This window comes from Squalius cephalus (genome assembly GCF_949319135.1).
Source record: "Squalius cephalus genome assembly, chromosome: 12".
Lineage (NCBI taxonomy): Eukaryota > Metazoa > Chordata > Actinopteri > Cypriniformes > Leuciscidae > Squalius > Squalius cephalus.
In genome coordinates, this window is record NC_137133.1 from 4,162,285 (window position 1) to 4,180,521 (window position 18,237).

The 18,237-nt window shown below is 37.9% G+C and overlaps 1 protein-coding gene across 2 annotated transcripts in view; it reads left to right on the forward strand.

Annotated features, from left to right (window-relative positions):
* Window positions 1-18,237, forward strand: part of nbas (NBAS subunit of NRZ tethering complex) — a 194,546-nt gene that overhangs the window by 126,552 nt on the left and 49,757 nt on the right. For both annotated transcript variants that reach the window (XM_079887640.1, XM_079887641.1), the window contains exons 44-48: window positions 138-466; window positions 2,649-2,858; window positions 5,248-5,450; window positions 11,511-11,600; window positions 13,499-13,694. In XM_079887640.1, the coding sequence (XP_079743766.1) occupies window positions 138-466; window positions 2,649-2,858; window positions 5,248-5,450; window positions 11,511-11,600; window positions 13,499-13,694 (1,028 nt within the window). The remainder of the gene's footprint in view (window positions 1-137; window positions 467-2,648; window positions 2,859-5,247; window positions 5,451-11,510; window positions 11,601-13,498; window positions 13,695-18,237) is intronic.

Sequence of the window (18,237 nt, forward strand, 5' to 3'; positions counted from 1 at the left end):
TGGCTAAGACTTTAAATGAAATGCCTATGCAGATATTGATTTTCAACCTGAGAAATATTCACTACATTAAAAAGTGGGACAACTACTCCCTGTGTATATTCTGTATGATGCTGGAATCATTATGTTTTGCTCCTTAGGTCTGGACTATAAGAAGCTGACAGACTCAGATCCTCTGAAAGCTCTGGAGCCGATATTGACTAGCCAGAACGTCCTGTCAATCTCCAAACTGGCCCCTCGAATCCCACAGAAGGGAGGAGAACCGCTTACCTCTAGCGCTGTACATGCCACCTGGCTTCATAAACTGTTCTGGAAAGGGGATCAGCATGTACTGAAAAAAGCCCCCCAGAGCGATCACGACTTCCTTCATGCCTATGACGCCTGTGCCAAATACTTTGACCGACTGCTGCCCGTAGATTGTGTTAACTTCTTGGATGCCATCACCTTTTCCCCTGAAGCAGCCAATAAGGTGAGTCTAATGCAGAAAAGGGGTGGGTCTTGAGGGTTTTCATTTCGAAGTTTGCAAGCATCTACTTTCAAAATCCTCTCAAACTGCAACAAAACTATGAAATTTAACAAAAAAATAATTGGCTAAGCTCAGAGCTGTATTGTTACCATATTTGCAAATACCGTGAAGTACAAGAATTGACAAATCAATAAATGTTTTTTTTTTTTAAAGGGCAAAGAACAATTGGCTGTTTTTTTAATGCCATTTTAAAGGTATTGAATGTGTGTGTGTATATATATATATATATATATATATATATATATATATATACCATATATATACTGGTACATTTAACTGCATTTTTAAACCATCAATTAAGTATGAAATGTGATTTTTAATACATTGATTCCCAGTCCTCCATGATAATATAGACAAGCCTGGATTTTAGATGGAACAAAATACTTTACAGTACATGAAGAAAAGCCCTGCTGCCCACAGAGCAGATCAAGTCAGATACTTTATCCAGTGCAAATGCTCTCATAGATTCCTAGCGAAGCACGGTGGTCATCCTGACATGTTTAAAGCCTGCTGCAATTAAAAAGAATCATTAAAATCAACACATGCACATGTATATGCCATAACTCTGTGGTGCGATCACTGACTTCTATGGACATGTTCATGTACACTAAGTGATGTGCGATGTTTTAGCACCTTTCATCTCTTCCATACTTTTATAGAAGGCTTCGATTTCTATTTATTCTGCCCTGCAAGTCGAGCATACACACGTGCATGCAAAAAAAAAGTCACATACACACTCGGCCCTGTGGCAAACATCCTAAATGAGCCTCTGTAATCAAAAGGCTAATCGCTAATGCTCGTTGGCCCCTGGGGTGTTCAAATGATGTTATTGCAATGATTGTTATGTTGATATAATGTAATGATTAGAGTTTGTTGAAAGCAAGTTACAAACTCTCATTCCCATAAACAAACACCCACTCCCACCATTAAGGTAAGAGTGGCATTGATTTGGTACTCAAGAATGCCACAGGGAGAAGCAGCCAATGACATCTGCCATGCCTCTGCTGTAGATTATGCGCGAACCGTGAGTAAATACAGTTTATGTACGCTTGTGTAAGTGATAGCAGATGAGCGTGGGAGGGGAGTGTTGGAGGTAAACAGTATAAGATGAACCCAGGCATGTGGAGTGTTCTCACTGAGATTAAACTAGATGAGAAATGGGATGAGACTGAATCATGCGACATCATTACTATTGTGGATTATAATAGTAGATGTGCTGGAGAAGAATGGCCCTTTGCTGACTGAGCATTAGTTCAAGCAGAAAAGCTTGAGCACATTTCACCATTTCAGGATGTGAGGACATGGTGAACGTGATTTCACCAAGTACCACATGTTCCTGGATCAACATCTTTGTTGATCCTGGAACAACTTTCCAATCAACCAATCAGATTTGAGGGACAAGTTTACAGTTTATGTCAAGTTTAGGCTTAGAACCAGGGTGAGGTGCTTCGACATCAGTGTTATTCACCTGTTATTTCCCTCTGATTTTAGGGAAAAGTTATGGGTAGGGTTAGGTTTAGGGTTAGGGATAGGGTAATTTTGGGACAGGAATGTTATTCCAGGATCAATAAAATATGTTGATCTAGGAACATGTCTTACTTGGCAAAACCACGGTGACCGTGAGGACATTTTGGGTAACTTCCACTCTATGGGGTGACTACTACTGATAGAATTTAATTTCGGTCACTATTCTTATGTTTGTTTGTAATGATAGTAGTAATGATGCTGAAAATTCAGCTTTGCCATCACAGGAATAAATTAATGTTAAAATCTATATAATTTTTTTTAAAACAGTTATTTCAAATTGTAAAAATATTTCAGTATTACTATTTTATTGTATTTTCTATCAAATTAATGCAGCCTTCATGACTTCATGAAAAAAAAAAAACATATTGACCCCAAACATTTGAATTATGTATATATTATTTGTTGTTAATTAATATTATTTTCATATATCCTAATGTATACGAAGATATAAAGGATTTATATTTTAGGAGGGGCTTCCTTGTTAGGGAATCATCATATTTGGTTGATATTGAAAAACATTGAATATTGAAAAATGCTTATTCTTTTAAACATATTGATTGTTGTGTTTGTTTTGTGTGTGATTTCTGTATGCGTTCAGCTCTCTGTAGAGGCCAGGCTGGAGATCACCAAGCGTGCACAGAAGGCTCTGAAAGGCATTAGCGACAAGAGTAAGAAAAAGGGTAATGATGACAGAAGTGAAAACTCCGCCTCCAACTTTGACGCCGCCCTCACTCACGTGCAGCAGTCTCTCGCTCATCTAGAGACTCTGAGCCACTCCTTCACTGTGTCGCTCAAGACAAGTCAAGAGGTAATCTTCAAATTCACAAAAATGTACTGTCCTCTTGTCATTTTATCATCCAAGACAGATGCTAACTCTAAACAGAGCCTTAAATGTTATGCAAGTATCCAAGCTACTTGCTTGTTTCCTCCTCCTCCACAATTTCTCCCTTTCCTGACCTGTGAACAGTGTCTGTGATTGATTGGCAGGTGTGTAGCTGGTGTCCTGACTGCAGGATAGTAGCAGACAGTTCATGTCAGCCTGTGGTTTCTTTAATGCGCACATTGAGCCATTTGTATATGGAAATATATGGATTCATTTTTACAGCGCACACTTATCGAGCAGATACTGCCGTATCTCATTACCGGCACACCTTCACCGTGTCGCACAACATGCTCCCGTAGGGATTTGCGCGATCTTGGAAACTGCAGTTTAATTCTCTGTTGGAGTTGCCTTGCTGCCTGCAACCTGCTCGTGTTAGGAGAGTTACTAACTTAAACTCACAATGAAACATAAGTATAGACAGTAAAGTAAAGAAAAGAAAAACTGCAGGGCAGAACTTGGTTTTATTCATCGATTATTGATTAGATTTTGAGATGTGGGCATTAAAAGTGGAGGGAGATGAACATGAGCTTACAGGTGCGTGTATGAGCAGACTAAATGTTTAGAGAAGTCCTACATACATCAGCCTGTCACTTCACTAAATGATTATATTTGGTGCCCTTTTTTATTAAAACATCCATTAATGAATAATTTGCAATACAGTAAAAAAAACAATGTGTTAGCTGAACAAAGAAATTACACTTTTAATAAGAAACTACATTGAGTTGGCGGAACATTATGGCATCAACACAGATTTGTAAGTTGATTACTCAAAAAAAAAAGAAAAATCTTTTTAAAGCTGCAGTCTGTAACTTTTTTGTGTTCACAATGTACAAAATGTATATAGTAAGCGAGTGCATCATGAATCCATTTTCCAAACCGTGTTTTTGTCTTATCCTGAATAACTACGCTACACCTATAGTAAGTGTTTATATTCGGACTATTTTAGACCGGTCGGGTCGCCACCGCTGTGGAGTAGCCCAGTACCTGTGTGACTCGTCATAGACAAAAATAGAGTAGCTCCGGCTACAAGTTCTGTTCATTAACCGCTAGAGTGCCAAAAATTATGGACTGCAGTTTAAAAAAAAATCTAATACATAAAAAAAAAACAAAAAAAAAAAAAAACAGTTTCTAATAAAAATCTATTTCAGTTAAAATCCACAGCTAGCATAACAAATGCTAAATGAAACTTATTTAGCTTGTAAATTGAATGAACAAATACGATATTGCTTGTCACTGGCATTAGTGCAGTCATTGCTTATAGAGTCAAACATTAAACTTAACAGCATTAAAGCTACACTGTGTAGGATTTTCTCCCATCTAGCGGTGAAATTGTTTATGACTGAATATTACTTTCCCTCCCGTTCCGAGGGTGTTTTAACTCCTACGGTGGCCGTATTATTTCAAATCTGCCGGCAGTCGCGAGTAATCTCCCCCTCGCATTCGTCACGGTGCCACTGAGTGTAAAACGCGAAAGGCGAAGCTTGAATTTCCAGGTATGTCCCTCTTTGGCTAATGTATTTTCAAGATGGAGGCGCAACATGGCTGCCGCCATTCGAGCGACTCGCTCGTATGTATTCTAAATGGCAGATTCTACGCTTACGAGAATACTTGATTAGTTGGAAGAAGTAATTACAAATTAATGAGCACATCATTTTGAAAGAACAAAGTGTTTTTTGCTAAGAATCAACTTTAAAAATTACACAGTGTAGCTTTAAAAACTAATAGATCTTTCCCTTCATTAAAAAAACAATATAAATAAAATTACTCTTCAACATTTCACACGATCCTTCAGAAGTCATTCTAATATGCTGATTTGGTTCACATATCTTTTACTATTATTAATGTTGAGAAAAAAATTGTGTAACCCATGATACTTTTTTTCAGGATTTTTTGATGAATAAAGAATTCAAAAGTACAGCATTTATAAAAAAAAAAAAAATAGAAGTCTTTTGTAACATTAGAAATGTCTTTACGGCAACTTCTGATCTATTTAATGAATCCTTGCTGAATAAAATTACTTTTTTTTTTAAAGAAACTAACAATGCACTGATGCCACATTAAATGGGAGTGTATGCATAGGAAGCTGGGAAGCATAATTATAGCCTTTGTGCCAGAACTGTGCTTATGACACCTGAAAAGGCTCCCCTGGTTTTGAAGCATGTGTGTGTGTGTGACAAGCTTGTTCCTCATGATTCTCAGTGAACAAACAAATTGTTCGGTTTCATACTTGTCTTCAGGTGTATTTTGCTAGATGTCTCAAAAGAAACATAGAGAGGATGAGTGTTTATGTCTTTGTATTCTTCTCTTGTTTTAGGAGAGCTTGCGGAAGTACAGTAGCATTTATGACCTGTCTAGGTCTGAGCGATCTAAGGTTCGCCAACTGGCTGTCACAATGGCCATGGACGGACAGCCCATCGAAAGAATCGAGCAGCTGCTCGCAGTCGCCGTGGGGACGAGTGACCTATCGCCGAAAAGCATCGTCCAGGACGCAGTGGAGCTGATCGTAACTGCTCTCAGGTACAGCGATCTGCACTTCTGCCCATTTCTCTCCACCGATGTTGTTTTCTTAATATCACCCTCATTTTCTCCCTGTCTGTTTTATCCCCTCGCTCGTTTCTCGTAATGCCTTCTCTTTCTCTCTTTCTCCTTCTCTCCGTCTGTGTCTTTATGGCCGATCCCTCTATTAACCTGTGTCAGACTGAATGTGTTCTTGCTTGATTGAGTTAAACACAACGTTGGCCTCTGCCCTGGACTCTCATCTCTCTCCTTTAAAGCTCACTTTCGCTCTTTTTCTTACCTTTTATCTCCTGCATTTTGGAGGTCACCACCTTCCCTGCTGGCTGGTTCTTAAAAACACTATCCTTAGTAATGCTATCAGTTCAGAGAGTAGGGTAGAGCCAGTGTAGATTTCTGAACCTATCTCTTATTTTTCACCCTTACTTATAAAAGGCAGGATATTGTGAACCTATTTGTTTAAGGTTTCAAACCAACATTTAAGATCCCAAAAAAGTCTGGAAAGACTGTTACTGTGATTTAATAATTTGCCTTGGTGGTAGATTGTCCCATTCAGCAAGTTTCAGGTATTGAACCTTGCAGACATACAGCCAAAAACTGTTCAAAGGATTCCTGTTTAGATTCCTGTGTTGTGAAAAAGAAAAAACTTTAATCAGGGATACTTAATGAATCAGTACCATATTGGTGAATGGGTGGATGACCAAAATGTAAACTGATAAGCCAAAACATTATGACCACCTGACTAATATGATGTTGGTCCTCTGCGTGCCACCGTGGAACTTGTTGGTCCAGCACATCCCACAAATGCTCAATTGAATTAAGATTTGGGGAATTTGGAAGCGAGGGTAACACCTTGGTCTCTTCATCGTGTTCCTCAAACCATTCCTGAACAATGTGTGCATTGTGGCAGAGTGCATTATCCTGCTGAAATAGGCCAATTCCACCAGGAAACACAATTGTCTTGCAGGGGTGTACCTGGTCTGCAACAATATTTAGGTGGGTGGTACGTGTCAATTGGCTTGTCGATCCTGTTGCCATCACTTCCCGAGGTAAATGGCGCACACGTATACGGCTGTCCACGTGATGTAAAAGAGAATGGGACTAATGGGACCAGGTAACCTTCTTCCTCTGCTCCAAGGTCCAGTCCCGATGCACTGTGTGTTTACACATTCCTCCCATAACTGTCATTAAAATGTTGTGTGACTTGTGCCACACTGTTGACTCGGACCAGATGGGATAGCCTTTGCTGCCCCTCGTGCATCGCTGAGCCTTGGGCGCCCAACACCTTGTCAATGGTTTGTGGTTTGTCCCTCCTCGGACCACTGTTAATGAATTCTCATTGCTGCCAACCTGGAGCAACCCTTCTCAGAGATACTCTGACCCAGACGGCTTGCCATAACAATTTGGCCCTTATTAAAGTCGCTCAGATCTTTATTCCTGGCCATTTCTCCTGCATCCCACACATTGGTTACGAGAACTGATTGTTTGGTGTGTGTGTGTGTGTGTGTGTGTGTGTGTGTGTGTGTGTGTGTGTGTGTGTGTGTGTGTGTGTGTGTGTGTGTGTGTGTGTGTGTGTGTGTGTTTGTGTGTGTGTGTGTGTGTGTGTGTGTAAATTTATATAACCAATCACCCCAACGTATCATGCTTGTTGATTTACATTACTTTTGCATAATCTAAAGCTCACTTAAAGTGAATCTTTTAAAAACAGATGATCTAGCTATTTAAAACGAATATTTTAATAACACTGTTAAATGTAATTTTTTTTGACAAATTTTTATATGAATATCCATTTTTTTTATATTGTAAATTATAATGTTGTGGTGCCTAAATTCACTTGGAACATTCAAAACTGTTTTATTTTTATTTTTAGATGTCATCTGAAAGTTTAATATTGTCAGCAGGGCCATGCACAGACCTTTTGAAAGGCATGTGTTGAAACTGAAAAAGGGCAACCCCCCCCCCCCCCCCCCCCCCTTTTAATTTTTTTTATTTTTTATTATTATATTAAGATTATTTAGTAAGCCTACATAAAAGGAAGAAATGGTCACATCTTCATAACAAAATCAATAACACAAAATAATTGTCTCAAAAGCTTTAGATTTATTCACTATTAATAGCAACCATAATAATAATAAGGATATACAGGGTGTCAGGCCTTCTTTAGCTTCCTAAAGCCCCTAAAACGTTTTACTACATTTATACATGTGAAGACAAGCGGAGAGTATAGAATACTATAGATAAAAAAATTAGCTAGATAGCGAATATGTGTATATTAACAGCCTTGAATTAACCATAATTGAATAGTATTACATACCATGATTAAATGTTAATAAATTAAGTGTATCAGCAATCATATGAAATTTCTTAGAAATATAGGTTACCTAGGTGACGACTCAGTCGCTTTGTGTAAGTTCCAGTGCGAAACAGCGCCGGGGGCACACCCGTGCTTATGATTTTCCGATGGTAAAAACAAATCATAGGCTATGTTGTTGTATTACTTATCAATATATTGTTAACATTTTACAAAAGTCAAACTCAAATGCAGTTACGGGGTTTTTGACCAGCCAATGTGTGCAAATGTGCATTTTGTCCGTCATTAAAACAGCGCCGGCGGCATCACATTACATTTTCATCAACAGGTTACTTCTTGTAGCTATATGGACACTCACATTTTCCTGTTGTAAAATACATTTGGCCAAAATCTCATTTTATAAAAGATGAAATGCTACTGTATGCACAGGCTATTTTAGTGTAGGCAATGTATTGGCTATGACTAGATGGCAAATGCTAGACCTCTCTCTCAGGTCCAACATGTCTCAGTCAGACATCAAATAAATAAAATATGAGCATTTATAGACATAGTGTTTAGTACTTAGGCCTATTCAAACAACAAGATCTTTGTTTACCCTTGCAAAACTTCATCCAGAATCAGCTGCTGTCTGCTGTGCGGCTGCTGCGGACCTTCAGTTCATTCAGCCAATATAGAGGGGGCGGAGTTATCATATAGAGGGGGCGGGGTTATCAGATAAAGGGGGCGGAGTTATCCGATAGAGGGGTGGAGTTATCCGAGAGAGGGGTGGAGTTATCAGATAGAGGGGTGGAGTTATCGGATAGAGTGGCGGAGTTATCAGATAGAGTGGCGGAGTTATCAGATAGAGGGGGCGGAGTTATCAGATAGAGGGGGTGGAGTTATCAGATATAGGGGTGGAGTTATCAGATAGAGGGGGTGGAGTTATCAGATAGAGGGGGTGGAGTTATCAGATAGAGGGGGCGGAGTTATCACGCTTACTGACAGTTTGAGGATCAAACAAGATTTACACAAGCTCTTTTTAAGAACTTTCATTGGCTAAATATTTGTAAAACAGAAAGATAGACGTAAAGGCAAGGCAAGTTTATTTATATAGCACATTTCATACACAATGGCAATTCAAAGTGCTTTACATAGAAGAATTTAAAATAATAAAAAGAAATAAGAATAATTAAAACAGTTTAGAAAAAAAAAAAATACAGTACAGTACAAACAGGTCATTGATTTATTGAAAAAAAAAAAACACCACGACCACCAAAAAAAAAAGGGCACTTCAGAGTGTAAGGGCAAAAAGAGTGTAAGGGTTGAGCCTTACCTGTGCACGTGCCTGATTGTCAGATATGCCATAAAAAATATCTTATCAGAATCAAACAGAATTTTATCAACACATCCCTACTTTTTTTTTTTTAGTGATTTGTTTCTTGTTTTCATTTTTGTATGTGCTGTGAATAGACCTTTACAATTCCAAATACTTTTGAAAGTTTTTTTTTTTTAAATCTCTAAGACCATCAGAGAGTTGGAATCGTCATTCTGCACCTCCTTATTAGTCATTCTGCTTTGAGAGTCTGTGTTGATCAGACGTTTCAGCTCAATCTGTAATCAAGCAGGATTAGTGAAGGTCCCTTGAATCAGAGAAAATGATGGTCAGAAAAATTAAGATTGATTACAGTTGCTTTTATTCAGATGCAGCCTCCCCCTCTTCTCTCCTGGAGTGATTCATATTCTAGGTAATTGCTTAAAATGAAAGCGTGTTCCTGTCTTCTGCTGCTAATTACTGGTTTGTAGAGGTGGGCAAATGAATCGTTAACAATGAAATGATTTGGGTGCAGGGAATTGTCAAACTATTTTGTAAAGTTTATTTCATCAAACTGTATTCTCTGATGTACTCGGCTTTCTTGTGCCCTGTTTTTAACGACATGGACATTATCTTTGAAAGGATGTGTGAATCTGTGGTCTACCAAGCTGCTCATGATTGATGCTTATATCTGCGAAGTGAAAGATTACGGTTTCGTTTCATGTATAAATAATCCTTTCGCATCACAGTGTTCCTTCATTGAAGGACATCGGTGTATTGACTGTGTAGTCGCGTTCAGTGGCGCAGTGAAGTTTAAAGCAAGGGTTTAAGATTTTGCTCCTTGCATCATAAAATTGATGATGCTAAAATTCTGAAATACTGAAGGGATGCTGAAATATTTAAATGCTTCTTCTAAATCTTGGCTTGCGGTTGATATCTGGTTTATTAATGTTTAAATCTGTTTCAAGATTATGTGGCTTGTATACACTACAGTTCAAAAGTTTGGGCGTGGTAAGATTTTTTAAAATATTTTTGAATTATGTATTTTATGCTCACTATGGCTGCATTTATTTGATCAAAAATGCAGTCAAAAAAAGTAATGTTATGAAATATTATTAAAATGTTACATTACCGTTTTCTATTTGAACATATTTTCTAATGTAATTTGTGATGGTCAAGCTGAATTTTCAGCTGCCATTAGTCTAGTCTTCAGTGTCACATGATCTTTCAGAAATCATTCTAATATGATGATTTGGTGCTCAGAAAATGTTTATTATTATTATTATTATTATTATAAATGTTGAAAAGAGTTGTTCTGCATAATATATTTGTGGAAAAACCGTGATACATTTTTTTGAGGATAGAATAGAATAGAAATTCTAATTTATTTGAAATGGATTAATTATCAGCAAGGGTGTATTAAATTGTTCAAAAGACTATTAATTTCTTTAAGAAAAAATCTTACTGACCCCAAACCTTGGAATATTTTAAGTAATATTGTCATAGAAAAGTCATTGACAACTTTGTAATCTTTGTATGATTATTATATTAGTATTCCAATCAGAATGTAATATTTTAGACGATTAAAATATAGTTAATTCATGTGGGGATTAAAAATAAACCCTTTAAACTTCTTAGAACCAGAGTACCAGAGGGATGTCAGAGCAATTCTTTGAATTTAACATTACATGAACATTTTAATGATGCTACTGTGCAGATTACAGCGAGGGCAGAGCTGAAAAATGTGTCCCGACTAGCGTTCTGCTGATTAAAGTCTGAAGAAAATAAATCACTTATTGTTTTATACAGCACATCCACTGAGTGAGATTTAAAACAGTTGTGGGAATACAGCTGAAGTAAATAATAGATATTATACAGAGGATGTTGAAACATGAATGTTTTGAAAGCAACACGATGAAAATTGTCATCCCCGCCGAAGCATCGCTCATGTTTTATTGACTTGTGATATCTCTTAACCAAAGAGATATGGTAAGGTCTAACAGGAAACCGCAAAACTGAGCTTTTGTTGACATCATGGAGAAGAGGACACCTCTGAAGATGTCTCTAGAGGCCAAAGATTATTTAACGCCAGACTGACAAAGTGTTTTCTGCAGCAGTAGGAGTGAAATAAGAGAATGTTGGCATAAAAATACAAAGCAATTATTAATAGAAACATAATTAGGTGGTGCAGCCTCATGCGTGAAAGCATAACACAAACACCTTTAATGGAGGGAGACAGACGAGGCCAGAAGAGAAGGGAGGAGCCCTGCAGCCAGAACATCAGCAGAAGAGCATTAAGATTGCTCACTGTGAAAATCCCTTCCTCAATGCACACACACACACACACACATACACACAACATTTGCAGCCATAGAGCCACTTAAAAGCCTCAAGACATTGAATCAAAACTCAAGCTGTGTGTCTGTGTCTGTGTGTATGTCTGTGTGTGTCTGTGTTTCAGTGGTGACAAGGACGCCTTGAAAGATTATGCAGACCCCTTGAAGGTACTGGAAGGAATTGTTGCAGCAGTGCACACTAATGTACAAAGCGGGTAGGTGTATCCTTTTTTGCAATGTTCCCATCCCATTTACTCTTATTGAAATGCAGTGTTGTCCATTTGACCTCAGAGGAAGGGATAAGATGCTAGTTAAAGTATAAGATTGTTTAAGGACACTCTTTAGTGTGTGTGTGTGTGTGTGTATATATATGTGTGTGTATATAAAAAAAATCCTAGGTGTATATGTGTGTATAGCCATCCTAGGTGTATATGACTTTCTTCTTTCAGCCAAACACAATGGGAGTTATATTAAAAAATATCCTGGCTCTTCCAAGCTTTATTGTGGGGAACCATAGATTTTGAAGCCCAAAAAAAGTGCATCCATCCATCCATCCATCATAAAAATAATCCTTACGGCTCCAGGGGTTTAATAAAGGCCTTCTGAAGCAAAGCGATGCGTTTTTGTTAGAAAAAATGTCCATATTTATAACTTTATAAGCTATAATCACTGGCTTCCGGAAACGGGCATACGCGAGTCTAGTTCTGGCGAAAGAGTGACCTCTGACCCGACGCATGATGTCCGAACACGGAAGCGCAGAGGATAGAGCAAAGCAAAACACCGGTCACGAATTAGAAGTCTAAAGCGAGAATTTTTAAAGAGAAATGTCGGAGGATTTGGATATAAGAGAAGATGAGCTTGAGTTTGTTGCCCAGCTCTATTTATTTGAACCGCGAAAGGCATCTACATCCTACGTCATGCGTCGGGTCAGAGGTCTCTTGCTTCAGAAGGCCTTTATTAGCCCCCTGGAGCCGTATGGATTATTTTTATGATGGATGGGTGCGCTTTTTTTGGTCTTCAACGCCTATTGTACCATTCACTCCCATTATAAAGCTTGGAAGATCCAGGATATTTATTTTATATTAATTATTCGTTTGGCTGAAAGAAGAAAGTCATATACACCTAGGATACACCTAGAATTATGTATAATTTACATTTTTGGTTGAACTAACCCTTTAAATGGGATTGTTTGGCATGACAAGTGGTAATAACATGATACAAGAAACCAATGTTCGGTAAATAATTACACTTATTAATAGTGATGATCCCAGTAAAGAATTATTTTGACAAATGAAAAGTTCATGAGCCTAATTAACATAATTAAATTGATGTACGATCACATGTGCAGATACCACCTTTTTATTGTTCAAACATGGCTCCTCCTGTCAGATTTTTTTGAGCCATTTTGTGCATTTTTAAAAAATGTGAAACAAAGTAACATTATAAAATGAAAAAAAAAAAGAATATGTGTAAGATTTAAATATTTATGATTTAATATTTGAGCACTATTTCTAGGTCAATAATCAAATGTACTTTTGTACAATTTGTAATTACTCTGGCTTGGCTTGTAAACACAGATTGTAGTATAATTGTATTAATTATATTTACATGTACTGTTACATTGACATTTGAATATACACTATCCATGTTTTTAAAGCAAATTCTCTTGTTTACCAAAGCTGCATTTATTAAATACAGTAATATTGTGAAAGAATAATAAAATCATTACTCCAGTCTTCAGGGTCACATGATCCATCAGAAATAATTTCATTATGCTTTTTATCAGGTGTTCAATAAACATTTGTTAAAATCAGCTGTGCTGCTTAATATTTTTAAGATAACCGTGATTCATATTTTTCCATGATTCTTCAATGACTAGAAAGTACAAAAGAACAGCATTTATTTGAAATGTAAACGTTAACTATCTATTTGATTTACTATCCATTTAATGCATCCTTTCTGAATTAAAGTATTACTTTCTTTCAGTCTTACTTGTCCTAGACGTTTTAATTCAGTGCATGCATGATCTGTAATATACTGCATGTGTACATAATTATTATTTTTTTCCTGATTTTATGTAGTGTTAAGACTATTTTACGTTCATTTATTTTAGTGGGAATATGGTGACATCAGAGGACATGCTGGCATGGTTACGTCCTTTTTGTGGCGACGATGCTAAACCCGTCCGACCCCGGATTGAGGTCCTGCAGATCCTAGAACATTCATTCAGCCTCAGCGACCAAGACATCCACCTACTGGTGTTCTTCAGGAGCCAAGCCGTCCTGAAAGCCTGCTGGCCAAACAGAAAGGTGAAAAAATGCATATACCCACACTGGCACAAAACACGATTTACACTTCACACATAAATATTATTACGTTCCCACATCTGTGACTCAGTATTAGCTCATTTCCTCTGTGAGGCACCGTGGATGTAATCTCATTTTCCAGCGCAGCCCTTTGCGAGTTAGCATGTGCTTATAGGAATTGCTTGACTATTCTCATGCATTTAGGAGTGTGTGTGGGAAGGAGTGAGATGTATTTGGTCCAGGGATTACTGATTGCCTGTTTAGCCATGCTCTTTGGCCTCACCTCATGTTGCTTTGGGGATGCGAGCGTGTCATTCTGCCATTTTATGTGGTGTTTTGTGTCAGGCTGTGTGTACCAGAGCAGCTGAGTAAATTCAGGAGTTGAAAATATAGAAGAACAGTGAAACTCTTCTGTCCAATGTTTTCTCAGGAGAATGACCTTCTGGTTTTCCTGGCTAAACTTTTGGTTTACAAAAGTCAAAGAGATCAGATAAATATAGCTGAATATAATTGAATTATAGTTTTTAATGCAATTTTGAATCCGCCTACAAGAGTGGGAGCTTTCCTAAAACAGATTTCCTTAGTGTTTAAAAGAAGAAATGAGACTTTATTTGTGTAAAAAAAGAAATTAATCTCTAAAAGGATGGGAGGATGGATGGATGGATGGATGGATGGATGGATAGACAAATGATTGGTGGTTTATGGAAGTGTATTAATGAAAGATTTTTTTTTTTTCATTAAAGTGGTTTTTTAGTTAGTTTTCTGACATAAAGGGAAAAGTCACCTCATCTCACTCAACCCACAGCACGAAAATACATGCTGTTAATCCATTTTCCACCAAATCACATAATCCATTCTTTCACTAAACTTTTAATCATGCAAATGAATATTTATATAAGCAGACGCTATCAGATGTTTGGTTTCACTTTAAGAGGATTACTCTGCCAATTGTTTAATAGAATAATTAAATGCAACTTTCAGTCTTCAGGGGTTTAAAGCAAAAGAGCCCCTCAAGATTGTCGTTATAGTTCCGGTTTCCAATCAGCCCTTGATTAGCTTTATTCAATGGTAAACAACAGCATATCAAGCTTATGGTTGAAAAGAGCCATTTCTGGCATGTCGTGGTGTACGGGTTTGACTAGTTTAGAGCATGTTGAACATTTAGGATGGAGTCCTAACCTTTAATTCCACAGATTATCACTTCACTTCCCTTTAAAATTGCCTCAATTGTGGCTTCCACTATTGCTTGGCCGTATCCCTACAATGGGTCTCCAGCGTTGGCAAAAGCTTTGTTTTCCTCAACAAAATGAATCAATTGTGTCTTTATTGTGATCTGAAAAGGGAAGGGAAATGAAGGGAGTCGTAATGAGAAGTCATGCCCTGAAGGAGGAGGAGTAATTAAAATGAACAGATTGCGGGAAGGAAAGGGGATTGGCTCCTTTTCACTGAGGCGTGGAGTCCTCGAACGGAGGCCACATACTCAGATGCCTAAATCCTGATTGGGAGCGCTGAGCCGGGCCCGTGCGCCCTGAGCGGTGGGCATCAGGCCACGGAGCGCTGCCGGCGCGTGTCTGCCTGCCGAGGAGCGGATGCTGCTTTATATCATGAGCCACGGAGTCTGGTTATCAACTGGAAGCCCCAGGTGTACGTGTGTCTTTATTTATGTCGGTACCTGGGTATTTTTGCTTCTCTCTGTTTTTGTAGTGTGCTCGTTCATGCCCACAAGATTGTGCGCGTGTGTGTCTGTTAATATAACACTTCTACCCCCTGTATCCCAAACTAATCATCTCCTAACTCGCACACCGGCCCATCCTGCCCAGCACCATAGCAACCGTGACTTCACTGCGTCTCAGGTCTCGCATCTGTTTGTTCTGTTGCATGTTTTGCTGAGCTGTATGTTTCTCTGCTGTTGTTGTTTACTTCTGCTGTGTTGCGGCGGTGTTCATCTCCCTGATGTATGAGGTAGTACTGTTGAATTTTATCAAAGCCGAATTGGGGCCGTCGTCTCAGATTCACAAAGAGGAGCCGTCAAAGCTCATAGAAAGAGGGAGAATGTGCATGTGTGAGCAATGGAAAGCGGTTATTGCACGGTTGTCTGATTAAGGAAATGACTTTGATCACAGACAGAATGAGAGTGGTTGGACTTTTTGTCTCATTCACTTACTGTCAGTGGAATTTGATAACTCTCTTACTTGCCTTCAACGGGTTTAATTGCTGATGGGATTCTAAAATGACACCGAAATCATCGTAGCTGTAAGGAAATTCTGTAGAGCTGTGTGTTTTGTTGCTGCTTTGTTGAGGTTGCACTTTTTCCCTCTATTTCACAAATTGCCTTGACAGTCAACTCCCCACCTAAACTCAAAACAGGTCACTCCTATACATAGGATCTTTGGAGTTTATTCCAGTGAACTGCTAGAGCGAGACTCAACTTTGGAAAGATGCAGGTATAGATTTTCTGTTTTTTTTTATAGCTGTAGGCTAGACCAATATATTAGTAAGCCAAAAAAAAAAAAGTAAGCAACATGATCCAGATGGAAATTTGAACTTGGTGCCCTTAAAACTGCTGCTACTGTTTGGGGTTAGGGTTAGTGCCGCATTAAAGCATAATTTTTTCATATACAGTTGTAATCGAAAATTATTGAACTTCCATTGCAAGGCAGGTTTATGGACAACATTTACAGACTTTCAGCTGTTTGCAATGAACAAATCAAACAAAAGTAATTGAAACAGCTCAACACAAGTGGTTGAAAATGCAACTTTTAAAGACTTCAGCGGTGTCAATATTATTCATCCCCTTCATGGCAAGCGTCTTTAGTAGCTTACTTACAGTAGTAAAACACTCTTTTTGCTATTATGACCTGCTGCAAACGAAATGTGTAACCAGACACCAGCTTCTGGCAGCGTTTCTGAGGAATCTTAGCCCGTTCCTCATGAGCAATTGTGTTATCATTAACATTAACCAAAATGATTAGATCCTGTAAAAAATAGTTTGTTGTTAGTTTATGATGCTTAATACATAAACTCTTTGAAACTTATAACATTGTAAAGTGCTTGTTAGTGATTTGTGTTGTCTAATAAGCTGCTATATGATGCATTGTTTGAAAAACTTGTCCAAACTAGCGTAATGTTGCAAATGCTCTTATTGATTATATTTGACCTCAACAAAATATTTTCCAAAAGAAATTTGATTGAAATGACCTGCAGTATCTGTCTCTTTCTCTGGCAATTTGGGCCTGCGTTTTGAAAACGATCTCTACCCCTTTTGCATCGCAATGCCTTTTGTTCAGATCCTCATCCCGATGGCTTATGGCCGTGGATATTTGTGTCTTAATTTTAGCCATCCGTCTTAGCCTAACGGCAACAAAATGTCACGGTCCCTGTGAGCGTTTACTGTTCGTTTGGCTTAGGACAGCAGCTTTGTCAGTCTGAACTGAGAATCTTTATTTGGCAGCTCTCCGTGTCCCAGATTCCCTTGTTTACTTGGTTTCTGAAGCAGTTATTGATGTAATGAGTGCAAATGAATGTTAGTGCTTTGGTGTGCGTGTGTGTTTTTGGGATCAGGCATGAGGTGTTATCGTTGCCATGATCCTTTGACTTGATTAACTGGACTCATTTGTCATGTTTAGAAGCTGTCAGTGTTTAGGTTAAACAGAAGGGTGTGTGTATGTGTTTGTGTGTGTTTAACCGCAGATCAACTTAATGACTAGGGTTAATGTGGTCATTAAAACAAGGTCTTCATTTTCCCTGGAGTGAATGCTTAGCAGTGCCATTTTAATTTCTTTATCCAGAGGGTGTGTGTGTGTGTGTGTGTGTGTGTGTGTGTGTGTGTGTGTGTGTGTCTGTCTGTGTGTGTGTCTGTGTCTGTGTACTTGGCTGCTTGTTGATTACAGAGGAAGAGCTAAATGCACCACATTGAAGCCTTCTTATTAGTTACTAATCAGTTACTAGTCTGTGAGGTTGCCAAGTTTATTTTTTAATATTATAATTATTCTATATTATTATTATATAATGTTTGTGAAAGATGTCTCATCAAGGCTGTATTTATTCAATGAGAAATAGTCAAAACAGTAATATTGTGAAATATTTTTACAATAAAAAAAAATCTATATTTTAAAATGTAGTTTATTCCTGTGATCAAAGCTGTATTTTCAGCATCGTTACTCCAGTCTTTAGTGTCACATGATCCTTCAGAAATCATTCTGATATGCTGATTTGCTGCTCAAGAAGCATTTCTTCTTCTTCTTATTATTATTATTATTATTATTATTATTATTATTATTATGATTATTATTATTATGATTATGTAAAAAAAAAAAATTGTGCTGTGTAATATTTTGTACGGAGGGGACCTGTGAAAAAAATAAAATAATACGGACTTTCGCGTGCGCACGAGAAAGTTTCGCGTGCTCACGCCTTACAATTTCCGGTTTGGTTATAGTGTCATTACTACAAATGTGGGAAAAGGGATGAGATGAGAGTGTGCTTGGAGCATGCCTCCAGAGATTTGTCTTATTATAGGGAGTTTGCATTTGAGATTGTTTGTGGA